Source organism: Astyanax mexicanus, chromosome 9 (genome assembly GCF_023375975.1).
Source record: "Astyanax mexicanus isolate ESR-SI-001 chromosome 9, AstMex3_surface, whole genome shotgun sequence".
NCBI classification, from domain to species: Eukaryota; Metazoa; Chordata; class Actinopteri; order Characiformes; family Acestrorhamphidae; genus Astyanax; species Astyanax mexicanus.
The window spans coordinates 31,182,098-31,209,825 of NC_064416.1; the positions used below are offsets into that span (position 1 = coordinate 31,182,098).

General features: G+C 38.6%; 1 protein-coding gene across 1 annotated transcript in view; it reads right to left on the reverse strand.

The window, feature by feature from the left end:
* Nucleotides 1-7,781: 7,781 nt before the first annotated feature.
* cntn5 (contactin 5) overlaps nt 7,782-27,728 on the reverse strand; it is a 394,897-nt gene continuing 374,950 nt past the window's right edge. Inside the window, exons 21-26 of the mRNA XM_049483448.1 lie at nt 21,368-21,602; nt 16,903-17,012; nt 14,872-15,058; nt 13,136-13,248; nt 12,842-13,010; nt 7,782-9,056 (exon numbers count right to left, since the gene is read on the reverse strand). Of these exons, the coding sequence (XP_049339405.1) occupies nt 8,953-9,056; nt 12,842-13,010; nt 13,136-13,248; nt 14,872-15,058; nt 16,903-17,012; nt 21,368-21,602 (918 nt within the window). The 3' untranslated portion in view covers nt 7,782-8,952. The remainder of the gene's footprint in view (nt 9,057-12,841; nt 13,011-13,135; nt 13,249-14,871; nt 15,059-16,902; nt 17,013-21,367; nt 21,603-27,728) is intronic.

A 27,728-nucleotide genomic window follows, 5' to 3' on the forward strand; every position in this document is an offset into this window, starting at 1 on the left:
GTCTTCCTTCTGAACAGCATTCCACTCCCACTCTTCCTTCTGGATGCAACCGTTTCTTTCACGATGAGCGTGTATAATAAATGGAATAAAAAAGATTAGAATGCTAACTGTTACATTTTTACTAAAGAGCCACTGAGGCAGGAGCTCCTGGTCTGTGTCCCAATCTCATTAAAGGTATGCAGATTTCAGCCAACAATGAAAATCAAGAAAAATACGGATTTTAATACCCTTAGCCTGTTTCTTTTTCCTGCTTTTTGCAAAAAAAAAGAAGAAAAAAAAAGCCCGAAATGAGCAGATGTGCTCGTATTATTGGCCTGCTGGAAGAACCTCTTAAAGCCCATGAGATCCCAGGCACACTTCTTCCTCACGACTCATTTACATAAGAAATGTAAGTAAACTTCCCTGCTGGGATTCCTCATTAGAGAAGTATATTCACGTATAAATCTTTAAGGACAAAGACAAATTGAGTTATTTATACTGCTGCCCCATGTGAATTGCATTTGTTTTCCTCTGAACAAACCCAAAGCTCAACCGTGTACAAATCTACAAACGTACTTCTGTCGTGTATAAAACACAGCGACCGCTGCACTAAATACCCTAATCACGCTCCCCTCACTGCAGCTACATAATAGCAGGGCTGCTGACTGTCTCGTTGGTGCATTAGCGACTCTTTTGGACGAGGAATAATGTAGCGGCTGGAACGCTTAACCTGTGCGGCAGTAAATAACACAGTACACCGGCAAGAAAGTCACTTAAATTAGCAGGAGTAATGGTCTTGAAAGCCATGCGGAGGGAAAACCTGATTATATCTGCTGCAAAACGCATAATGTCTCAGAAACTGGACAGATTCTCACTGAAAGCACCGCTTAATCCAGCGTTTCTGTGAGTCTAATCAAAGTCCTTATTTAGTAGGTGAGTCAGTTCACTCAAAGGGCCATCCTTGCAACAACACAATACTAGAAGTTTACAATACATAAAAAGACACATATGCATGTTTTTTATCAGACTAAACCTTTCCCAGTTTAGTTGACTTAGGATCACCAAAATTATTTATATTTGCCAAATGCAAGAATAATGAAAGAGAGATCATTTTTAGGCATTTTTATTATTTTCTGCAAAGTCAAAAGTTTACATACACTAAGATTACTATGCCTTTAAACTATTTGGGACAGCCTATATCAGAGGTTGGAACAGGAGGACATTGTGTGGACCATAATGAACAATAATGAAAAAATAAATAAATAAACAAGCTTCTCTGGGGAGCTTTTGTTTACATCCCTCCCCTGTCTCTCTGTCGGGCTTGGCGTGACTTTAGTTCCTGCCTGTTCTTGTTTTTCCGCCAGTTTTTTGGGCTCCCTATTTCCTTATAAGGGCGTTTTTTTCCCAGTGTTCCAATTCACTAGCCTGGGCAGCGATAGTGGTTCAATCCCCCGTGAGGGACTGTGTGTTTATTTATTAATTGTTTCCTTTCTACTTGGATTTACCTGCTTTGAGATGTTTTGCAACTGTTCTGCAATTGGGTTCAACAGCCCTCTGGGCTGAAGAGCTACTAGTCTGTAGCACTGCATCCCACTACAGATTTTTTTTTGTGGCCCGCCACGTAATTGCTTGGAAAATATCTGGACCGTGGCCAACCTTATTTGCAGACCCCTGGCCTATATGATAATGTCATGTCTTTAAAAGCATCAGGTGTATTGGCAACGCCTGAGTTCATTAGAGACACACCTGTGGACATATTTTAAGTCACACCTGAAACACACACTGCTTCATTGTGTGACATCATGGGAAATTCTAAAAAAAAAAAAAAACACCAAGATATTAGTAATATATTTGTGGACCATTAATGGATTCCATAATTAGTATTATGAAAGATACCATTCATCCCATGCAGTCTGTTGCGGATCAAATGTATACAATAGAACAAATGAACCTTTATTTAGACTTTGGTCTTAACAGTTGTGCAGACATTTTGAAACATTGTTGGAATTCTTTTTATGAAACCACTTAAGTGTAGATGATTTTACTTCATTAATAAATTTCTCCTGCACCCAAAAACCCTCGCACCCTGCTCACGACTGGGTAATTGCATTGTTTTCCCTCAGCGTCACCCCTTATCCACATCAGCGCACACTTCCTAGCACACTCACTACTGATCACCAGTCTCAGACGAGACACCCCAACAAACAGGTCAGGAAGAAGCTCCTTTAATCTATCCCAGGTCTGATTAAATACATCCACACCCCCATGGCTCCCCTGACACCAACCTGAAAAAAACATCGCTCTGCGATGAATGGATAACACGTGAGCACCACCATGGTGAGATGGCACACGTAAACAAGCCTGATGTGTTATGGTGAATTACAGAGCACGTCGAGCATCGCTCTTCTGTATGTTCCAGCTGAGCTTTTAATTATAGATCAGCTCTGTGCGGCAGATGCAGATTAACGATAATTAAGGAGCTATTTAAAAGAGATCGAGACAAATGCAAATGCAAACAGAACTCAAGATTTTTATTTGATAAAACTGAAGAAAATGAGCTGTCAATGATTGTTCTGTGACCTCATACACTTCTACGACAGCAATAATAGATTTTCCTAGTTTTTAGTTCCTAGTTTGTCCCTTTAAATCTCAAAACCCAGCTATTGTGTGCTGTGTGTTATTGTGATATGATCAGTGATTATAACCCTCTCAGTTTTAAACCAGATAAACAGACTGCTGAGCACTCGCAGGAGACCTGTAGATAAATCTACGAGCAGCAAAACCAGCAGCTAGCCCCAGTTCCCCACGAGAGCCTCCACTGCAGTACACAACTCTCTATCTATACACTAACATGCCACTCATGTCCCATGACTTTTGCTTTTTTCTTATTCTAGCCAGACACAATCACACTGTGAGCCCGGATAAGTTGAATTAACTTAAAAAATTGAGGAAACAGGTTGCGTAAAAAAAGTTAAGTGATGGGTAATGAAAACTTAAGTTAGTATAACTTAGAACATCAAGTTATTACAGCTAAAGGGGAAGTTATTTTAACCTTTTTAGTTATTTTTGTTATACTGTAAGCTGAGTTAACTTGGCTTTTTTAAGGCAGCTGGTTTGCTCAAATATTTTATATACTTATTTGTAATTGAGCTAAACTGCTGATAAGGCACAGTTTAATCATATACATGAGCCAGATAATGCTGTTTCACACTAAGAGCATGGGGTATGTGCTGCATTCACTGCCTGCAGCCGTGACACTCCATTTAATACATCTGCACTGCACATCCCATTAAAAACACTGGGTTTGAACACTGTGTTTGAAGGTTCTGTGTTGAAGCACCTTCACACCGCACAAATATACGCGCTGGAAGACAGAATCTTATCACTATATATTTACTTTCTTACTCCCGCACTAGACAGCTCTGACCAATCAGAGAGACAAAGTGTTTGCAGGGCTCACATTTATGCTTGTACACTTTATGTTCGAATGTTTGTGGACAGTGGAACTGTGTTCTATGGAATGATGGAACTCCATTCAGTATCGTAAAGAGCAGGCGTAAATGTAGCAATGTAATATCTTGATTTTCCTAGATTTTTTACTCACCTGTACACCAAACATCAAACAGTCTGACCTGTATAATGTCCAAAAAAAAAGTGAATATGCAGGTGTCCCAGTACTTTTCCATATATTCCACATATTCCATATAGTGTGTAGTGTATTGATTCTTGAGCTGAGTATTCTTATTGAAAATAGGCATAGTAATTATTACTAATTGAGATTGTAAATTAGTATTTTATTATTTTGTTTTGGATATATTTGATTTGGTATTGTACTATTGTGCTTTCTAATTATTTAGCAGTTTTCTTTTAATTATTAAATTATTTCTAATGAAGTAACTCGCTACTTGTACTTGTACTTTTTTACTGGATATATATTTTTTAACTTAAGTAATTAATTACTTTTTAAAGCTAATGTCCAATACTTTTGGGATTTGGGGGATTTAGGGCCCTCGATGGTTAAAATTGGTAATTGCACAGAGCATGCGAAAGAATCATTTTAAACTGGGCGGGTGTGATGAGGTCTCCTTTCAGAGGGGATAAATCCGATTCCAGGTTATGCTCAGTTAAAGAGAGTCAGACTCAACATCACTTTTAAACCTTTTTAGGTCAGGCAGTCGAAACAAAATAATATGCACTGCCACTTTAACGTAATTGTACTTTCACAGGAGTTCAGTTATTGGCTACCCTGCCCTCCTCAGGTCTGAGGTCAGCATGTTGTTCAGTTCAGTGGGTCAGCTTTGAATGAACGAGCGGGTGTCCCAATACTTTTGTCCATATATACATATAGAATAGCCTACAGCCACACCTCGCTACCTGATTACAGAACATAACAAGCTACCTTTCATTAGATTTACCATTATAAAAAAGCATCTGAGGGAATGTCACCTGACCAGCTTATGATGCGCTATTGTGCGCTGTGCATTTCCTCCATTGTTAAAAAGCCTCTCAGAGTGCATTAGTCCCACTGATCCGGCATCTGTGCCCCCCCTCTCCAGATCCGCTGAGTGGCTGGAGAGCTGGAGAGCACTGCGCCGGCCCTGCGCCCCACTCCCACCCCCCTCTCCGGTCCTGCTGGATCTCTGCGGGCCCGTGGGGGGTTTAGGGGGGGTCGGGGTTCTAATTGCTGATGCTGTTTCTCTGTATCTCTCCAGGTCCTCTGAAACAGGCCTCACTTTCTCTCTCTCTCTCTTTCTTTCTCTCTCTCTCTCTCATTGTTGGACTCCTAATCCATTAGCATAAATCAGAAGTGCATGCACAGACAGGTGCTGCATGAATAATTAAAGGTCTCCACATTAACAAGGTGGTGGGGGGGCAGGATTAACGTGTTTGAACACGCGTCCCAGCACCGGCGGCCACGTCCACATGCCTGAAATAAACACATACACACATGCACACGCATGCATTTAGACGTGCAAACATTGTGACATTTGTTTGGTTTTATTTCCCCAGTGCTGGCTTTCTAATTCAGGCCCTGGGTCCAATCTAACACCCTTTAACATCCCACCAACAGTCTATTTTCATGCCTTGTGTCTGTGTTGTTTAAATAGCAACAGTGCTTTTAAACATACAGCTCTAGAGAGAAAAAAAAAAATAAGAGACTACTTAAAAATGATGAGTTTCTTTTGATTTTACCCAATTGAAACCTCTGGAATATAATCAAGAGGAAGATGGATGATCACAAGCCATCAAACCAAGCTGTACTGCTTGAATTTTTGCAGCAGGAATGGCATAAAGTTATCCAAAAGCAGTGTGTAAGACTGGTGGAGAAGAACATGCCAAGATGATTAAAAAACAGGGTTATTCCACCAAATATTGATTTCTTAACTCTTAAAACTTGAATATGAATATGAACTTGTTTTCTAATTTGAGGTCTGAAAGCTCTGCATCTATTTTTATTTCAAACATTTCTCATTGTCTGCAAATAAATGCTCTAAATGACAATATTTTTTTATATTTTTTTGGAATTTAGGATAAATGTTGTCCGTACTTTATAGAAAAAAACATCAATGTTCATTTTACTCAAACATAAACCTATAAATAGCTAAATCAGAGAAACTGATTCAGAAACTAAGGTGCTTTCTTACTTTTTTCCAGAGTTGTATCTACATCGATAGGCGTGGTGGTCTGGAAGTAAGGTGTGTTCAGGTAAATTGTTCTTGCTATCTTGGCATTGGAAAACACAGGTGCGCCACTGGCTGAAGAGAACCTACAGTGCTCTCCTAAAGTATTGGAACAGTGAGGTCAATTCCATTATTTCTGCTGTAAACTAAAAACATTTGGGTTTGACATTAACCATTAATATGATACAAAATATCAACATGTCAGCTTTTATTTCCAGTTATTACACAGTCATCCAGATACACAGTTCAGAAGATAAGGATGTGTAAGGTGTGTATTGTAGCTCAGTATTCAAACAATAAACAGCTCTAAATGTCTCCACTCAGTTTCTGATTTGGATTTTATCTGTGCAGACTGTGCATTTTTAGTTAGAGGAGTAACCAACATGAAAACAAGAGAGCTGTCTATGGGTTAAAGCTGGTCCAGCTGGACTCTGAGGGACGGCCGGGATTCGCTTCAGCACTTTCGCCGAAACTCGGTCCAGCCCAGGCGGCTCCGCTCCTACATTAATTACACTTGAAGGGAATTTATTTTGACTGACAATCCCTGGAGATGGAGACGTTCCAGCAGCCCTGAAGAAACGGGTCAGGGCTGAAGATTATTCCGGGTGATGGTACATGAGGCCATTAAAAACGTGGCAGCGTCTGATTTTAAGCGCATGCCTGGAACGCGTTCAGTCGGATGCCGGTCACGTGGAGCTGCAGTCGGAGAGGAGGCGAACTGCCCGCGGGAGAATCTATTAGACAGCAGTGCTCGAAACAATCAGAACAAATTCAGCTTTTATAATATATACATCAGATGAGATCTAGCAGCAGGTACTGTATTACAGTGGGAATTTCAAACAATGCTAAAATGCAAGCTTTTAAAACCATTCAAACAATAAATTTCTCCACAAATTAATTATGCATCTATGTGGGACTGGAATGTATAATATACTGTAGCTTTGGTTTGAGTCGTTTGTTAATATTACACTACAGTATATCCCTTGTCAGAATTGCACTTAGAATCTACAGTATGTGGTGTTCAGCATTTCAATCAATATCGTCCAATTACAACAGCAGAAACCAGAAAAATCATGAAGTATGAAAGTATGAAAATATGGAGTGTCTGCAAAAAGTTAAGCTACCCCAGGTCAAGCACCTCTGCTGGCTGGTTGCAGTACTGCAGCATGATGAGTACCTTTTAACTGTGTTCTATTACAACTACATACTAACTCAATACTGTACTTTTCAGTTTTTTTAGAATGAACTACTTGCAATACTTTAGTACTTCCATGTAAGTGTAGAGCTTGAAGAAGAACTCCAGAGTGAAACGGACTTTGGGTGTATTAAAACATGCCAAAAAGTACGAACCTTTGTTGAATAGCCCTCCGCTGTTCTCCCGCAGCATTCTGAGATCCAGTATTTTGTGCCCTTAGCCCAAACAAGCTTTAGAATAAGTGAGACGGAGAATGTCTTGCGCCTGTAGATAAATCGCTTTTTCCACTGTTATTCAGGCTCAAAGTAGCTCCACACTTCATTGGTAGAATCCGGAGAGCTCAAACATTTAAGTAAAAAAAAAGCCATTGATCAAGCATAACATTATGACCCCCACCCATTATCCATTTTGTTCAGCTTCACTGATCATATAGGACACTTTCTATATTAATAATTACTATATTAATAATTATAGACTGTATTCCTGTGTCTGCTGCTCTGTATACTTTATTATTATCCTTCTTTCACCCAGAAGTGCTGCTGGAGTTTTTAAACATCAATTTAATCAGTGTCCTTTTGGCACTGATGAAGGACTAGAGGATGCAACAAATTCAAAGTTCTGTCTCTGACTTTACTACATCTACAGGGTGGAGCAGCGACATAAGAGTGTCTACTATAGTGTTTAAAACCCCCAGCAGCACTGCTGTGTCTGATACACTCATACCAGCACAGTCTGTATTTATAGAACTACAAAGTAAAGCAAGGAGAAAGTCATAATGTTACTCTTGACCATTTTGTCCAGTCCTAATGTCTCTGGAAAGAAAGGGAAAGAAACCACAGCTCTTATGCTTTAAATTAGTTTCAATCAAGTTGAACTTTTCGGCTCTTCGCATGCAGAACACACACACACACACACACTGACGCCCATTAAAAATATACATCACATTTATTTCAGCTGTCACCATGACTCGTCACAGAGTGGTCTTTGTCTTGGTCTAATGATGTGTTTGGGCACTACAGGTGAGCCCACAGCCCTCTAGCCTACCTCAAACACTCACGCCGATGCCCAGCAGCCTCGGGCATGTGTCAGAAACACACACACACAAGCATACACGCACACACACTCACCACGCACACACACATACATACAAACCTTATAAAACAAAGCAAAAACATATTAAAACAAACAAAAAAAACAACAGAAACACAAACTAATCAACTAAAAAAAAAATAATAATCTAAACTCTGACGCAGCCAAATGCAAACTGTCACACACCACTGTCTGTCCTTGTTTTGATCTCCTAAAGGTCACATGATGTACAAAAAGGAAGTCTGGAAATAGTAAGACTCTCGGCACTATAAAAAACATTTTTTTTCGTTTTTTTTTTCCACCGTTTTTCTTCTCCTCCTCCTCCTCTTCGCACTTTCTTCACGTGTTAATAAGAAAACAATGCACTTATCCATATGGAGCGTTCACTGCGGTGCTTCTCAGGCAGCCAAGGGGGGTACCAGTTGATGAAAGATGGCATGAGGGGCAATTGCGGGGGGCAGGGAAAGGCCTCAGCCAGGCCTCAGCCGAGCTACAAGACTGGGAAACGCAGTCCACGCTCTGCTCCGTCCACACTGGTCCAGGATCTGCGTGGAGACTGTGGTAGGACTGCTTTGGGTTTTTTTGGGGGGTTTTTGCAGTTTATACAGTCAATTCCATAACTGCACAACATATGTACAGCACAATACTACAATGATAATCCAAAGAGAAAAAAACACAAAAAATAAAACAACTGTAAGTATGGAGGAGATAACCGATGGGACGCAGATGGTTTCCAATAATCCAAATCAATAAATCGATAATCTGTCCCGGTTTGGAAATAAAATAAAATAAAATAAAAATTAAACAACACACAAAAAAAAAAAAAAGCAGAAGAACGTTCCCCTTGGCTAGCCCGCAGGTTCTGAAGGTTCTGAAGATGGTCCAGGCTGGCGTAGGCAGTCTGTGTGGAGTGGAGAGAGTCTATTCCCTCCGTAGCAGGGTGTTTTTGAGGGGGCGGGGGGGGTCAGGGCTGGGTTGTGGGCAGGGGGTGGGCATGGCTCGATAGCCTCACCAGGGGGCAGAAGGCACCATCAGGACCAGGAGTAAAGGAGTCCATACTAAGTTGGATGGCAGAGTGTGCACAGAGAGCTGTCCACTCTTCGCCCGCACACCTACAGAGAGAGAGAGAGAGACAGGTCAATATACAGTGTATTTGTTGACAGAGATTCATTACTGTCCTCACATAATTCCTCGATGATTGGGAGCAGCTAAAGTTAACTATTCACTAGTTAAGTATTCTTTAATATAAAAATAGTTTTATAAAATAAATAGTTTAGTGTGGACTTTTTAAGCGGGATCTGGCAACACAGTAGCGATAGCAGTGAGTGCAGAGGCTGAGCAGTGAGAGCAGCTCTCAGCAGAAGAGCAAAATTCAGGCATTTGCATAGAAGATGCTTCTGCTACTTTTAAGCTGTAAGTCTGGCTGCATTTTGGCTCCAGTGGAAACAATAAACGGTAACAGAGTGACCAACAAGACACAAACCATATATAAATAATGTAAGTAAATCATACACGTGACTGTTTCATAGGTAGTTGTACTAATCCCTTAGCTCTGTACTGTATTTAAAAAAAATGTTCTGTCTCTGTTTGCACTTCAAGCATAGTCTTAATATGACTGGTTATGGTTATGCATAGTTAAATTACAAGAGATTTAGGAGAAATGTTTTTTTGTGCTATGCAAGACCTAGAAAAGTTTTATTTTTATTTTTTATTCTTATTCTTATTTCTATTTCTTATAGAATCAATGTGTGAGAGAAACCAGACTGTTTAATTTGCGTTATATGATTTTGTCAAATAAAACTCTACTTTTCAAGCCATTATTCATTTTTGTCGAATTGTGTAATTTACTCTCAGTATAAGAAGCCTCAGTGGTTGTGTTGTGAAGAGGTAGAGTTGGTATACAGTGAATAGCTCTATTTGAGTAATGTTCTAATACATATTATAGCAAGAACTACTCAACTAACTTTATGATGAAACTGGCACTCATTAGGACTGCCCCAGGAAAGAAAGAGCAAGAGTTAGGTCTGAGTTAACAGCCTCAGATAATTGTATTAATTCACAATGTAGGAAGAAAATAAAAAAATAAAATAATAAGAAGGTGTGTTCAGACTTTTGACTGGTACTGCATATTGAGATACAGTGGCGTGAAAAAAAGTTTTGCCCCCGATTGATTTCTTTTGTTTTTGATTTTTAAATGATAATTTATTTATTAAACAAAAAAAAAAAAATCTAACCAATCTTGCCCTGTGTAAAAAAGTTGGTTGTGCTACTCAACTGCAGTCAAGCTTTACCAATAACTGGCTTTTTCACATCTATGTGGAGGAGTTTTGGTCCACTCTTCTTTACAAAATTGTTTTAATTTAGATTCAGACAAATCGTCCTGTTTAAGATCAAAGACTTTGACTAGGCTTCATTTTTTTTTAAGGCATTCAGAGATGGACTTGTTTGTGTGCTTTAGATCATTGACCTGCTGCAGAACCCAAGTACACCTGAGCTTGAGGTCACAAACAGATGGCGGACATTTTCCTTTTTTGTCATATTTGTCTGATATTAATGTTTGTTTGATAATCTAAAAAAAAAAAATAAGTATGACAAAAATGCAAATACTTTTTTTCACACCACAGTATATTAAATTGTAAACAGATATCAGGAACAGTGAATGTGCAGGTGTCCCATTACTTTTGTCTACATAGTCTACATCTTCCACACTCAAAACATGATCAAATCCATCACTTTAAAATTCATAGCTTATTGTTATTTCCCCTCCACACTCTTAATAAGGCTATTATGAGTCTGCTGTGTGTTGAGCTGAGATTTGCTGTATAGTTGACGCTGGAAGCAGAAGCCGAGAGTAAGGTGGCGTAGCGAAATGTGATTTTTAATTTGATGCTATAATACAGGTTTTGTGAAGAAAAAAAAAAGCTCTAATTGAGGCACATTTTCTCCGGAATGCCTTGTTAGTTCTACTGTCCGACTGATAGTAAACTTTAAATGTGCGGTGTCGCCTGAGCGTGGAGGGAGCGTAATTGGCTGCGGTGCGGTGTAGGTGTGCAGGGGGAAGCTAATTAAAGAGGAATTAAGCTAAAGCAACTCCTGCAGCGGCTGCACTAACTCAATTAGGACTAGCGTGGCAGTGGAAATTGTGGCAGGCAGAGAGGACAGTGCACAGCAGCGTTCCATCAAGCGCTCCATTTTCACATTCTTCTCTGTCGGATGAAGAGGCAGAGTGAACCGGATGTTTCTGTAAAATACAGGTGCTGAGCGCTTGCCGCTGATGTGTAGGCGGACCTGTTCATATACAACAAAGCCAGAACTCCGGCGAAAGCGCGCCATTACAGACTTAACATGCACTCAAAACACACTTTAGGAGCAGAGAGCGGCAGCTAACAACAGACCTGGCGCACGAGGGCACGGCATAAAATCACCAAGTGCTGAAACTCTCGTCAGCTTCTCTGTAGCATCAAAATACTTATTTTAACCTTCATTTTATTGTGTTTCCTTCAAATCTGCAGCTTATTCATCCACAAAATACCAACAGAGCTGTTATATATATATATTTTTTTACGTTTATATTACATCATTTATATTATTAGTCTTGAATACACACAGTCCCTCATTTCCTATGAAAATCCTTATTACACACCAAGATTTTATTATATTTAAAGTATTATACCAATACGGTTAAAAACTACTATAGTTCTATTGGTGGATCTGAGGAATTTTAGAATTTAATAACATAGATAGATATACTGGATTATTAAAATCTGTTAATAATAGCGCAATAGCACAATAATATCATAATGTCAGTTTGTTCCAATATAGTGGCTCTACATATACTATACACTACCTCTCAAAAGATATTACTAGATATTACATAGTATTAATTTTTTTTCTTTTTTATTATTTCCATTTAAGCTATTCAGGTCCAGTCAATGCATTGTGCAGAATTTTGGAAAACAAACAAACTAAAAACTGAAAGAAAAGTCATTTTAGTACTGTAAAATAATAAATGATTATTAGTATGATTGTAAACATTTATTGTTTTAAAAAGAGAGGGTGATTTTTGGCAAATAATTAAGCTTACAGCTGATCTGTTGCAATGTAAACTAACTAAAAAAAAAAAAAAAAAAAAAAAAATATATATATATATATATATATATATATATATATATATAATTTACAAAGCTGTCTGTCTATAGTCAGTCTATAATACGTCTATAGTTAGTCCACAGTTTGGGTGGTCTGCCCTCTCTACTGCAGCATTTACGCACAAACAGCACATACACATTTTCATCACAATAACTAGAAAAAGACACAGAAACACAGAGAAATTAGGTGTTAAAAATGTCTCTACTACGATTGGGGTGTTAGCAAATTGCTGTGGTCAGCAACCTTACCGAAGCTCAGTGATTACCTGTTCAGCAGAAAAATAGCCAGCTCACATGTTTCCATAGTTCAAAATGCACAAATAAAAATAATGACTGAAACTCTACTGACAGGAGCTTTATCAGTGCTTTAACTCAGCATGTTTCCTTAATATCTGATGATATATCCTGTTCATGTATAGAGTTACTAGAGAAAATGCAACCCTTAATTGACATCTAACCTTATTTACAGCTATTTACAGCTGTGCTTTTACACACAAAGCTATAAGACTGGATGTTGTCGAGCTCCACAACATAACATGTATCCACCATCTACACTTCCAGAGAAGGGGAGCTGTGCCTGTGGTTAAAAGAGGCCAAATAAATTAAAACATCCCATCCCTCAAATGTCCATACATCTGCTCTGTGTAGGACAAATCAAAACCAGAATATCCTAACCCAGAGAGATGGATCATTTTGAGGCAAAAACAGCAGGAATTGGATTTTTTTTCCCTTTATGTTAGAACTGTTACCTGAGGATGTGAGTACTCTTATTTCAGAGCTGGCGGCCCCCTCGCCCCCCTCGCTGACTGCACGCACCACGATGATGTACGTGCCTCCTTCAGGAAGCACCAGCACCGCGGCCGAGTTTGGGGTCCGCATCACCTGACTGTGACCCCGCCCCTCCTGACGCAGTAACACCTGCCATGGGAAAATAATAAATAAAGCTAAAGCAGCACACATAGGTAGTGAAAAGCCACGAGGACCTTCATTAATGGATTTAATTAATGTGCCTCCTGTATTAATATAAAGGTGATCGACCTCACCTTGTATCCAATAACGTCTGACTCGTTCTCCATGGCCTTCACTGGATCCCAAGATAAAGACACATTGTTGCCCTCTTGAATCCACATCACGTTACCTGGTGGCAGGCTTGGAGCTGGACATATAAAGAGTAGAGTAAAATATAACAGAAAAAAAGAGCAGAGTTTTTTTATCCTTTTTATTCATAGTGCAGAAACACAGCAGTAAAAAACGGCACTTATAAGGATTAAAGGGGTGTTTATATAAATGGATCTCAGACTGGTCCTTATTGACCTCCTGATGGTCCAGATTGTAGCTCTGTCCCTGAAAAACTAAACGTTTTATACCAAATTGTTTTGAGAGTATTTTTGACTTATTGTTATTATGGTTTGCACTTTAGGGCTGCAACAACTAATCAGTTAAAATCGATTATTAAAATAGTTGATAACTTATTTAATAATTTTTTAGTTGGGTCTACGTTATTATTACACACATAAGTGCAGCTGTTACCCCTAATGTGGGGCAGTAAGCAAACCAAAGTTGTGGCAGTAAAGCACCATTAATCTGGATGCGCATTGAAGCTCTGGGTGAAAGAGATTAACAGGAAGTTCGTAATAGGTTTATATTTTTTCTCTCACTTATTGTTACTACAGACTGCTAGAGTAGTTAAACAAGATGTGTTTCATTATTGCTACTCGAATACTGAATTGAACTTAAAAAATTACGCTAGTTATTGTGGTAAATTTCCCAGTTATGGTTGCTACAACAGTCTATGGTCTGCATGGCTGCAGAAAAATGTTTGTTTCTACACCTGGCATCCCAGGGTGTGGAAATGGGGCCAGGAGAATGTTTTGGAAGCTAAAACCCACACAGAATACAGTGACGTACAGCACAGTTCAAATGGGAACATCATGGTTGAAACTTAGCATGCTGTATTAATATATGATGATACACCCTGTTCATTTTATAAGTTCACATACAAAATAAAAGCCTTGTTGGTCCTTTTAGTAATGTTAAAGACGTTATGAAACATTACTAAAGTGTAATTCTTAAGAATATTAACAATTTTTTTTTAAGATTTTTTTCTAATTTTCTCATATTTGTTCTCCCAATTTAGCTAGCTGCTACTCAGCTGTATATCCCCATCACAGGTGATGCCACAACACAAGGAGTGTGAAGACTAGCGCATGCCTCCTCCGATACATGAGAAGTCAGCCACTGCCTATTTTCGAACTGCTATTGATGCAGCATTGCAGAGTAGCATCACAGCGCAAGTTTGGAGAAAAGCGCAGCGGCTGGGTTCTGATACATCAGCTCTCAGACGCCTTGTGCTGATCGACATCACCCTAGAAGTTATGAGTTATGAGACTCACCCAGAGAAAGCAAGGGCAATTGTGCTCTCTCAGGGCTACATCAGCTGACGGCAAGCTGCATGACCGGGAACTGATCTAGTGATTTCTCGATCATAGTGGCAGCGCTTTAGACCACTAGGTGCCCCCAATGTTAACAAAATGACTAATGTTTGATAATGTCTTAACTAGTGTTAAATATTAATAAGTAAGTATGGTTAATAAACGTACATTTATTATAAAGTGTTTTCAAATTAACCTGATTGGAAATAGCCCATGGAAAGGACTGTGACGTCACAGGAATAATAATAATATTGAACTTATATTGGTATATAGTATAAAATAAAAATATATATATAAATGGGTTCATAGTGTTTGCAGTGTTTGAGTATTGATGTGAATTAACTCACGGTTTTTCTTTGTGTTGACTCTGATAGCAGCGCTGGGCGGACCCTGACCGATGCTGTTGAAGCCTTTGACTGTGATCAGATACACCGTGTTCCCGTCCAGACCTGAGAGCAGCATGGCCGTCTCGTTCCCCACCGTCCTCTTCTTCTTCCCCGACTCCTCCTGCTCCATGTCCTTCCAGTAGCTCACCTGTAGAGATATGAAACACATCAGTCTCTCCCGACCGGCACCGTTCGGAGATACGGAGGGCGAGTGGGACTGAGGGGCACTGATGAGCCCGGGCGAACGGGGGATAAGAGAGCCTGCCACTTTTATCTAATACTGTATCATTTACTTTAAATAACTGTCATGCATTTTGCATGAATAGTGTAATAGTGGAGCATGTAATATCCCCCCGGCTATGAAAGGCGATAATTCCTTTCCTGAGGACACAATAGCACTCTTCCCCGTTATACAATCATCCCTCTTTATTCACACTGAGCAAACGCACGCTCCTGAAAAGATATTGAGAGGAAAACATAAGAAAGAAATCTATAAAAATTACAGACAGAAAGCGCGAGTTGTGATTTCTCACTCATTCTCTCTTTCAATATGACAAAATTACTCTCACTCTCTTTTATTATTGTTAATAGTATTTGCACAAGAACGTTTCGTAATACAAGCAAGTGAAAAAAGAGAAAAAGGAAAAGAAAGAATGTGAAGAGAAAGTAAAAAAGTAGCTTTTTTTGCACAAAGTTGTTTCCCTTTAAAAAACAAAGAAGGAGAAAAGAAAGAAAATTGACTTTTACTTTTAACTAATTAGCAAAGACATAAAATTACAAAATCATAATCACACCTATTTTTATAGATGTTTGTTAGAGTAAGAGTAAATTTGGCTATTTTTATTTTATAGTTTTTTTTTATTTTAGGCTATGTTTTAAGCTAATGCGCATAGTATAGTTCTTTATAGGAGGTGGTAGACAGTTTCATATAAAAAGGTATTCTCTATTATTTGGGTGGTGGGGCATTTATTCTCAGTACTGCAGTGAAGATGATTGGCAGGATGGTGGTGTATGAGGTGTATGAAGTGTTGGTGTCTGTTGTGCTGCTTGTACGAGTGGATCAGACACAGCAGCAGTGCTACTGGAGTTTTTAAACTCTGTGTTCCCTTACTGTTCATTCTAGCTCATCTGTTGCTGCACATTGTCTGTGTCTGACCCACTTGTACCAGCAAAACACACACTAAAGGCTAATTTATGGTTCCCGGTCAAGTCAGATCAACGTGTTGTCTATGGCGTAGCCTGTGCAAGTGCCCTATGCAGCCACTTGCGTTTATACTTATGCATTTTTGCGTTCCCTGCAGTTTAAACTACGGAGACAGCGAGCATTTCAGGGAGCAGATAACATTAGTTTTTTGGACTGGTAAACAAAGATGCATTACTTTACTGGGGCAAAACGAAAAAAAAAAAAAAATCTTTTTGTTATAATTCAAACCTGTGTGTGTTTTTTTTTTTTTTTGTGAAATTATATGCCATGTATATACACCTACAGAAATTAATACTACAATAAATCAAATATTTGGCAGCTAAGAATTACTAAAGAATTTCAAAATGACTACTTTTTTTAACTACTAATTTTAAGTAAATAATAAAAGCCATGGGAGAATGTGGCGCTACATTGTTATAGTAAAATCTACTAAGAAACACTGAGTAAAATCTGATTAATCGAGTAACATTTACTAGAAAAAATTTATTTAAATACACTTTATGAGAATTATGAGCAAAAATTGCTTGAATATATGCTCTGTCATTTACTTTCCTTAGTTTTGTTAAGTAAATCCTACTCCATTTTTTTTCAGTGTGTGGTGGTCTCTCCTACGTGTTCCTGACCAATAAAGAACAGGGTGAAAGGCAGATAATAATAATAATAATAATAATAATAATAATAATAAAGTACACTGAAAAACAGAACTATAGTGTCCTTTATGATCAGTGGAGCTTAAAAAACAAGAAGGTGGCATCATGTTGTGCTTCTTATTCTCATTTTTCTCCTACCTCATACCCCTGAGGTCTTCCAGGACCGGGGTTTGGCGCCATCCATATCACCTTGATCTCGGAGGACGACATGGCAGACGCTTTCACCTCAGTGGGGGCTTCCCGGGGCTCTGTTTGAACACAGCGACAGGCGGGCATGTCAGACAGGCACCCTGCTGAGAAACAGCTCAAAAATTACAGCTCTCTCTGTTTCTCTCCACGCGGCTAAAGCACATGTATAATCACGTCTGGGTACGCGACTGCTGATGACGCGCTTAGCACTCAGGCGCTAAAAGCCCCCTGTGTGTTGGCAGGGTGAGTGCGGGCGACGGGTGAAAGTGTAAATTGCCCGCGAGAGCGTGGACTGGTGGGACGGGGAAGAGCCGTGCTGGGATGGACGTCAGATCACAGCGGTGGACGTCAGATCACAGCGGAGGACGTCGGAGAGGTAACAGAAACATGACGACGTATCCATTGCATTAGCGTTAGCCACACACACAACAAGAATTCAACTAGTACTACACTGAATACCCCACAACCACCTGCCCAAAAGGCTACTGTTGTCTTTTGGAGTCAGAACCCATGGTCAAGAAGTTGCAGTAACACTTTTTTTATGAATAAGGTATTTATAAAGCATTATAAATGCATTCATAAAGCTTCAAAAACCATTCATAATGCTTTAAAACACTTGACATAAGCCTTTCTAACTATACATACATTTTTATAATCTCAAAAATAAAAATGTTAAAACACCACAGCATAAAGCTTTATAGCACAAAGCGATATAATGCATTATAATATATGTGTAGTTGCTGTTCGTAACATTATTGGTGAGACCTGTTTCATAAAGCTTAATAGATGTTGAGTTCACTCACGTAATGCTTTCTCAAGATCCACAGCGATGCCTTTCCTCTAACTGCTATTTGTCATATGTTATAATGAAAATAGTTCTGTAAATGCACATAACATCTAATGAACACATATAAGTGCTTTTCACAGACTCGTGAAAACGTGATGTCATTCCACATTACCATAGGCATTATAAAGAGACTGTGAAAAGCACTTTTGAAGCTTTACAATTTGTTATACACCTTTGGTAATGTGGAATAACCCATCAATGTACCCAAAGTCTGTGAAAAGTGCTTATAAGTGTTCATTAGATGTTATGTGCATTCACAGAACAATTTTAATATAACATATAACATATAGCAGTTAGAGGGAAGGCATCGCTGTGGATCTTGATAAAGCATTATGTGAAGGAACTCAACAGCTTTATGAACCTGAATTAGGTCTGACCAAAAATGTTAAGAACAGTAAATATGAATATATTATAATGCATTATATCACTTTGTGATATAAAGCTTTGTACTGTGGTGTTATAACCAAGTTTTATGTTTGAGATAGTAAACAAATGTGTATAGTTAGAAAGGTTTATGTCAAGTGTTATAAAGCATTCTGAATAGTTTATGAAGCTTTATGAATGCATTTATAATGCTTTATAGATACCTGATTCATAGAAAGTGTTACCGGAGTTTCTGCAAAATTCGACATACAGTTAAGTCCCTTACCTTACTTTTAGGTAGTGTACCTCTTGGTGAGAGATATTTAACCGTGCCTGCCTGACATGCCTGTACAATGCACTCAAAATCAGGAGAAGGGTCCACGAGCAGACACAAGGGGGCAGAAGCCATTTTAAAAAGCTTTGATTGGTCAGTACTGTTGTCAGTCAGATAAGAGTCCTGTAGCAACTGAAAAACACAGACTAATGCTTTGAACTAGTTGCTGATTTTTATTTTAGTTAATTTATAAAATAAGTCCATACACTTACAATAACTATAATATATATTTTCTGATAAAAAATTATTCAATTTAATTACATGCACTTATTGTCACCCCTTCTCTGAAGGGTTAGAAGGGCCTCACTGCACACCACTGGTAGCCTTAGCAGTGATGTCATATACAAGAAGTGTGGGCTGCTATGGACTGGAACTGTATCGCAGTTTAGTAGTGAATCCAGTTTTTCTATGGGATACATCTGGTGACAGTCAGGTCTGAGCATGAAGGCCTCATGGTGAGCACTTCAATCCCACCATTGGTGTTGAGCAACACACTGCCCCAAATGCTGGTGTGACAATCTGGTGAGCTTCACATAAGACATTCAGTCACTCCTAGTAGTGATACGAGGGACACTCACAGCTCAAATGAAATGTGTTGTCTTAATCTTACATGGTAAGGCTTCCAACTGCCATTTTTCAGCAGGATAATGCTCGCCTACACACAGCAAGTGTTTTTTAGAAATGTCTTTGCCAGATTGTAACTCTTCTTTGGTCTGTCCAGTCACCAGATTTATCACAAATCACGCATTTATAAGCTTCAATGCCAGATTCAGCAACCTACAAGTGTAGAGTAGGATCTACAGGCCCAGCTACAGCAACATCTGTGGGTAAATGTGTTTTGCAGGATGCCATACAGAACCTGTACGCCTCCATGCCCAATCATCTCCATCCCATCTTGTATCCAGGCTAGACCCTTTTTCCACTTGTACAGTCTTCCCCACTAAACTCCTCCTTTCACTCTAATATATTTTAATCACTCATACACATAAACATTTCAGTCATTGTTGATTGGCTAAATTGAATCTAAATTACGCTAATCACTGTAAATATTGGATGTTTAATACACAACTTTAGAACAGTAGTGTCAACTTTATAGTGAAGTTTAGGGTTGGAATGTAAACCTGATTCTCCTAAAATGACTAAAAATGCACTATGCCATAATAACACATTATCCAATTTCTGCTAAAATGAGTGTACTTTATCTTTTTCATAATTTGGAGACATTTACATAAAGCACAGTTCCTCTGGGTGCTGTTTAAGAAAAGTTGTGATGTGTTTTCCCTTCTACAGTCAGGGAAATATTTTAATTATGGAAACGTGAAAGGTTGCTGAGAGGCATGATCCCGCCATCTGACAAACTTATTATACAGGGAACTGTACTGTAAGCAGGCTATTGCATTTTTATTACTGTGTGCTGGATCACTTATTTAAAAGACCTGAGCAGAGATTTACAGCTGCGAGACATGATTTGACTGATGTCTTCCTTCATCTGTGTAAACAGCAGTGGAACCATAAGTCTTGGGCTGATGTATAATTACTGATAGATTAACTGTCCATCAAAAATCACCTGGATTTTAAAATGTCTGTAACAGAAACTTTTAAAAAGGACTCACACGTGAATAATTTCACTTTAAATTTATTTTCATTTGATCTGTTGTGATTGAGTGTTGACAATAACCGTTAGGAACAGTTTGTAAAAGACTGGCAACTTTAAAAACAGTACAAACTAAGTACGCTGAGAGGATTGGACAAGTTCAGGGGCTAAAAGAAAACATGAACTATAAATTAATTTAAAGAGAGCTCCCAGGAGGGATGAGTGTGTCAAATGAAAAGAAATGGAATATAAAGATATAAAACTGTTGGAGACACATTTTAATTTTTTTATATCAAAAATACCTCCTACAGATGCATACTTCATTATGTGGTCTAACAGGAAGTCACTCAAAATTCAGTATGGATTTTAGGACATTTGCTCAAGCTGAGCAATGACGTCCCATCATTTATTTTCACCTTATTCTTTTACCTGAACCTGGACCTGCTCTTTACTTTATAAAAAAATACCCAATATTTGTGACTGACTGACTGGCCACAAACACCTACTTACACACACACACAATGTGTCAGGAGTGGGACATCATGTCAGACAATAACAGAATAAAAAGTGTTATTTAATTTTGTGTGTGCATGCTCAGCGGAGATTATCATTCACAATGTGAGGGTGACACTGCTGTATTTTTGTTCTTAAAGCCTTTTTTTAGCTTATCAGAGACACATGCTTTCACTTTTTCACTTTTTGGGGTGCTGGGGCGTTTTTTAAGGCTTTTATGGGGCTTGAGTCCCCCTAAAAACAGCTAGTGATGCCGCTGGAAATGTTTACATGCTAATACTGCTAATTTAGCCAAATCCCAAAAGTATTGGTTGGAGCTCCATCATTTCAGAGAACACAGGTGTTCACCGCTCCACAACTCAATGCTGGTATCTTTATTCTTCTCTATTTAACTCCTGATATTAGGAATTATGCCAATAGATTCATGTTCATTTATCTGCTTAAGAGAGTCTTATTATTTTGCATTACTTTTCTAGACAAGCTATTTGCATTTTTAGCTTGAAGTCGATGAATTAATAATTGAATTATTAAGCCTAATGTAGAAGCTTGTGTTGCTGTTGTTTTATACTATGTTGTGGAGACCCACATGGCTCTGTTTTAGGGCATATTAAACTTACCGTATATTAAACATACATAGTTATAAAGCTGAACAACTGTCACATGTTTTTTTTTACATTCAGGCTCTATGGATTAAACATCTACACTGCTGCTTTCCCATTAGGTCAGATCAGGTCTCTGAAGATCAGGTCACCCATAAACTTACCTCCTTCTGCAGAGAACACGGTGACGACTTTACTGAAGGGTCCATCGCCTTTGTTGTTGTACACGCCCACCTTCACTTCAAACGGGGTCAGGGGTGGAAATGTCTCATCCCTGTACTTGTAGGTGGTGGAGTCTGCCGAAGTCACCATCTTTTCCTTCCACCCTCGAGTCCCGTTGGCTCGGAAAGCCACTATGTATCCAAAGCCCTCCCCATTCTGGAACTCTTCAGATACAGGCTGAAATAGAGGGAGAAAAAAAATCAGATATAAACCTGGATCAAAGCATCCATTCATAGTCTGTGACGCTGCCTCGCCGAACCCCGAGCTCAGGGACACGAAGTCAGCGGGTAGGTAGGGACCAAGGGGGGAAAAAATGCAGTGAATCCAGCAGATCAAATGGTGAGCTTTTATTTACAGTGCGAGTGAAAAATACAAACAAAAACTGTGCAAAACGGAAAATAAACGCAGTTAAAATTCCTGACTAGTTTCAGTACAGGTAAAAACCAAGGCCGCAAGGCCATAGGTTCACAACTCGGTTCCAGCTCGACCCACACCTGTGCCCCCTCTCAGCATCAGGTCAGCCATAACTGAGCCAGCCTCCCCCAACCAAAGCTTACCCAGTGCCTCTTAATCAATTAGCCCTGCCCCTAATTTAATGGATCACACCATTTCTAGATATACAGGGGGAAAATGGCTAGGCTTCAGAGGTTCCAGACATAAGACATGAAATTATAATATTTACATAAGGCCTTAGAAAGAATGATTTTACAAATGTCGACATGAATGCTAACATTACTTTTTGATGTTACCTTTTAAGGATTACTCTACCCCTTACCCCTCCCTGAGGTAGCCGAGGGCCCTTCAGCTTGCCCCAGAGACAAAAAAAAAGGTATAAAAAGGTAAGTATAACAGGTAAGTATCGATAGGTATAAGAGGGTAAGTATAACCGGTAAGTATCAATAGGTATAAGAAGGTAAGTAATACAGGTATCAACGCTGGTGATGAAGATGACTATTGTCTTCATCACATAGTCCCATTCTTCAACACAAAGAGCCAATCAGCTTGCTGCTTACATTGCAAATGTAAAAGGGGTTCAGTGTGCTAGCAGGGCAAGCTCTGAATTTTTTAAAATGATGTGGAGATCTGTGAAAGCGCAGTAGCCAAACAAGCCGGAAGTTTTTATTAGATTTTATCCATGTAAATGTAAAATGTAAAATATGATCTCTTCACATTTAAACAGATGGAAGGCTGGTCCTGTATGAGTGGATATATCTGCCCAACAGCGATGCAAAGTTGGCCACAGACTGAACTGATTTGCCTATGAAGACTTTAACAGGATTGACTGTAGGCTGCAGGGAATTGCTCACGCCACTAAAAAGCCCTAGCATTAAAACAGCCTGAATCTGCAAGCGTCCGTGATCATCTCCGTGTTGGAGAGACATGAAATTGGAAAACGACTTCAGTAATGGGCAGCTGGCTGAGACTGGTAAAAATGAGGGAGGCAAAAGCGCCAATTCAGCAGGTAAGTTCTGAAGACTTCTGGACAAGCCTTTATCAGCCCGCCTTATTTATCCATATTTGACTCCGGGCCAAACTCCCTTTCCTTCTGGACATGTCCAGGTCAATTTAAAGTTAATGATAAAGTCTCCCACATGAAATATTCAAGTTTTTACATCAATTTCCTCGCTCTGCTGGTGCTAGTTTAAGAAAGTTCAGCCTGCGTAAAGCTGGAAATTGAATTATGAGAAAATAAATTATGTATACCCACAGAATTTCAATATGGAATTACTACAAGGAAGATGGTGAACATGCTGTAAGAGCTAAAGCAGTCTGTCTATTAAAATGTACAGTATTTAGAAACACACATCAGAAAAAGTTGGGACAGTATGGAAAATTGAGAAAAATCTAATATAAGATTTTATCTGCTTAACTTCAGTTTTCTACTACTCTACTATCTACTCCTGCATTTCAGACCATTTAAAAAAAATAAAAAATAAAAATAAAATGGGGCAGTAAAGCATTTTACCTCTCTATAATTTCTTTGCCATTCCTTCTCACTTATTCTTAAAAAACAATTTGGCAAAGAAGATACCAAGTAATTAAGTGTTTCAGGTGTTATTTTGTTTTATGTACATGCATTTTTCAATAAGACAATGTAAAACCACATGCTGCAGAAAAAAAATGGGATAAAATAACACTTAAAACACGTCATCGCTTGGAATTCTTAGGGTCAAACATATTTTTTTTGTGAGAAGGGTTGTGAAAAGGAATGATACGATTAGAAAGTGGGAAATTCTTTACTGTACAAAAAAAAATCAAAGTATTTTGGAATGTGTTGCAGGCCTGAAATACAGGACTAAAATATCTTGGGTTCACACTGTCTAAAACGTAATCATTTTCTATCCTCGCTTAAATTTTTTTCTTTTGTTACGATAAAGCATTTACCAGTCTGTAATTTTTTTTTTTTTGCCGTTCCTTCTCACTTTTAATTACAAGACAATTTGGCAAAGAGAATACCAATCAATTAAGGTGTTATTTTCAGGTGTTATGTTGTCCTATGTACATGCATTTTTCAACAAGACAATGTAAAACCACATGCTGCACAAAGGCATGGCTGTGGAAGAAGAGGGTACATGTACTCATCTGGCCTGCCTGCCTATAGTCCTGTTCTTTCCCTAGTAGATAATGTTTGGAGAATTTTTAAACGATAAATGTGATAGTAATTGTGTACATTGTTGAGTTTGCAGGAAAAATGAAACAAAAAATGGGACAAAAAACAATTTAACACTCTATAATTACTTTGCCATTCCTTCTCACTTACACTTACAAGACAAGTTAACAAATATTTATTATTACAGGTATTATGTTGTCCTTTCTACATGTGTTTTTCAATAAGACAATGTAAAACCTCATGCTGCAAGACAAAATAACACCAGAAACGTCTTTTTTTTGTGTGAGAAGTGTTGTGAGAAGGGATGGTAAGATTAGATTAGTTTTTTGGAATGTGTTGCAGGCCTGAAATGCAAAAAAAACTAAATATTTTGTGCTTCATACTGTTTTAAATGTAATAATTTTCTATTCCTTCTCAACTTTTTTTCTGATTTGGGGTTGCACATTTAAATCAAGACAACTATAACCTAGTTATATAGAGTGTAATCCTTTAGCACCCTTCCCAGCTGGCACACAACCGACCTTCAACGTAGAAATGTGGCTGAAATATGACTAAAGTAGTGTCTGTTGCTGTTTCAACGTTGAAACAATGCTGTTCAATCAGATTGGTAGTGTTGGGTAACTTTTTTTTATACTCAGATTTACTACAGTAATGTAAGTTGATTGTTAATACTTTGTTAACCTGAGAATTTTCACTTTTTAAAACCAACACCAAATCCAACGTTGATTCAACCATAACATAATTCAATGGTGAAATGCCAGCTAGGTAGGGAATCATTCATAGCATAACTAACTAACTAACTATCTGGAGGAACTGCACACCCATGGCTATGCAAAAACCTGATTAATTGTGGGCCAATCCTCTGCAGAGCTTCCATCACAAATAGAAGCTTTAAAATATGTACTCTAATAAACAATTTCAATCTCTGAGCTAAATAACATCCTTTGTTACATCGCTGCAGCACAAGAATACAATAAATGGCATGGAATCACATCAAAATGTCAGGAAGTCCCTGATGGATTGGGGAGATTTTCGGTTGTAATGAAACAAATCACTTGTGAATGTCAAGCTCTCTGACGACGAGCCCGAACACATCAATTAAATATGCGCTAACCCGACGTGTGAATAAACTGCCGGGGTTGAGAGCACTATTTGAATAACAAAAAGCAGCTGCTTCAGAAGCGCAGTCGCTGGTACGAGCTAATGGAAGCGCTCCTGTGAATCAATGGATCTGGGAAGGGAGATTTGATTGGACATGGGGACAGTGCTTTGTGTTAGCCTGGGGTCTGCCACCATTGGAAACCAGCTGTGGGAGGCCATTATGATTACCCACAATGCCAAGCAGTTAAACTGGATTGCCTGCCCATCTCTCTGATTACAGTGGAACAATAGCCATGCTGCAGAGACAACAATTGTGAACAAAATGCACTTTACTGAATTTACTTTTTGCAATAGAAATTGAACTAAACATGTATTAAAGTCTAGATTTTTCTCTTTATACTTAAATTGTACTTACTTATTCTATATACTTTAAAAAACATATACTTAATGTGGCTGTGCAATTTTGGTACTGGTGATAACTTTTAATTTTTCATGTCAAAACTATGCAGTGCCAAAAGTTTGGACACATTTTAATTCTATGGTTTTTCATTATTTTAACATTTTCTGCATTGTAGATTAATACTAAAGTCATCCAAACTATAAAGAAATCATATGTTATTATTTACTTGACTTACTACTGTTAAGCCAGTAGGGGTGGCGATATGGCTCTAAAATAATATCACAATATTTAAAACAGAATTCAATGATCCAGAATTTCGAATAATACTAATACTAATAATCCTAATAATACACTTCAAATATCTCCATATGTCCAGGATTAAAGTAAAATAAATGATACTGGACAGATATAGTCTCTAGATATAGATATATAATGGGAAATGAGAACAGTATGAAAATTACGGGTAGGTATGATATGATATTGCACACCCCTATAAGCCAGAATATTTTTTACATTTTAGATTCTTCAAATAAGAAATTCTTCCTAGATGGCAGAAGAGGTAGTGTTAGTATACAGTGAGTAGTCCTATTTGAGTAATGTTCTTATCTATATAATGGAAAGAACTTCTCAACTAAGAAAACTAAAATATAAGAAAGTTTACTACACGATTCCTACTACATGTGTTCCTTCATTCCTTCTTAATTTACAATGTAGGAAAAAAAATTGTGTCCAAACGTTTGAGTGGTACTGTATTTTGAAGAACTGGTTTAAACTGACTTTCTCTGGCAAAGGATCCAGATCCATTTAAAATCTAAACAAATACAGCACAATAAAGCAGTTTAGCCTATTACGGCATGAATGCACAGGTCAGCTTCCTCTGCTGAGAAGCGCAGAAACGCTGTGCCGTTAAAATACTAATCCAGTCAGAGCACACCTGGGAAGTGACACGCTAGCTGGTTTATTTCACCTTTTGCCCAAAACACATCCATGATTAACTAAGTGGTGATGAATTTGTACATGCCTTTTGCGCATTTCATCCCGAGAAAGACGCATTTTTTGTGTTCTCATGATACCAAATACAAAGTGACACACCCTAAATCAAGCTGCATGGATGATAAAATATAGATCGCTATAGAATACATGATACTTTAATCATGTGTTGTTTCTGCTAACTTTTATCTTTCTTTCTTCTGTTGCAATCCAACACGTCTATCTTTTTAATTAATATTTACATATTAGAAGTGATTTTACATCCACAACTTAAGCACACAAACATTTGAGCTCAATTTCACAAGGAAATCTCTAATCTAATAATTTCACAGAGAGCGTTCTATCTTAAGACGATATGGTCCAATAAAGCTTGAGTCAGGCTTTAAGGATATTAAATATTAAATATTTACCAGGCCTTCCTTCCTTCCTTCTCTTAAAAGGGTTTGCGCTGATAGCTGGATGTTTTCCTAAACAGGTGATTCCAGGGGCCGTCTACGACACCTGCTAGACATTTAATGGAACCCAACACAATTTATTAGGATAGAAATGTAATTAAAATGTGAGCTAGCAGAATTAAATCCCTGGCAAATTTAATAAATGACAAACACCTGTACTCTCCGACTCTCTCTCTCCCCTGCTTGGCAGCGTTTCTGTCTGTCATGGCGTAGTGTGAGTGATTCACACATGCTTTGCAATAATCACGGCCCCTAAAGGAAGCCGGCGAACCGGCCCATTCGCACTAAACTCCGCCAGGACGGATCGCCATGCCTGTCTAATTAACTCTCTCCAAGTGTTCCTCAGAAACGAATTAGCCTCCACCAGGCTGCTGCGATTGGTTCTGGCTGAGCGTGTTCTGTGGAGCGCCCTCCACCCCGTGATGGAGGGGCGTGTTTAAAAGCTGCTGGGAGAAATGGGTGCTGCTGGGGGATAGCAGAGGGGAGAAAAAATGTTTAACACTATATCGAGAAAAGGACCAGGACACCTGTTTATTCAAAGATTACCCTGCTTTGGTTGAAATAACTGTATCTACTATCATCATTCCATTGTTCCAGAGAGCACAGTTTAATGCTCCACAACCTAGTGCTAGCAGGGCTGCAATTCTAGACAATTCGAGACATATCTCTCACAGCAATGGGTACAACTTGGGTGAAACGTAGCTAAATGCTGAAATCACCTTATAATAGCAGCTTTAGCATAGTGT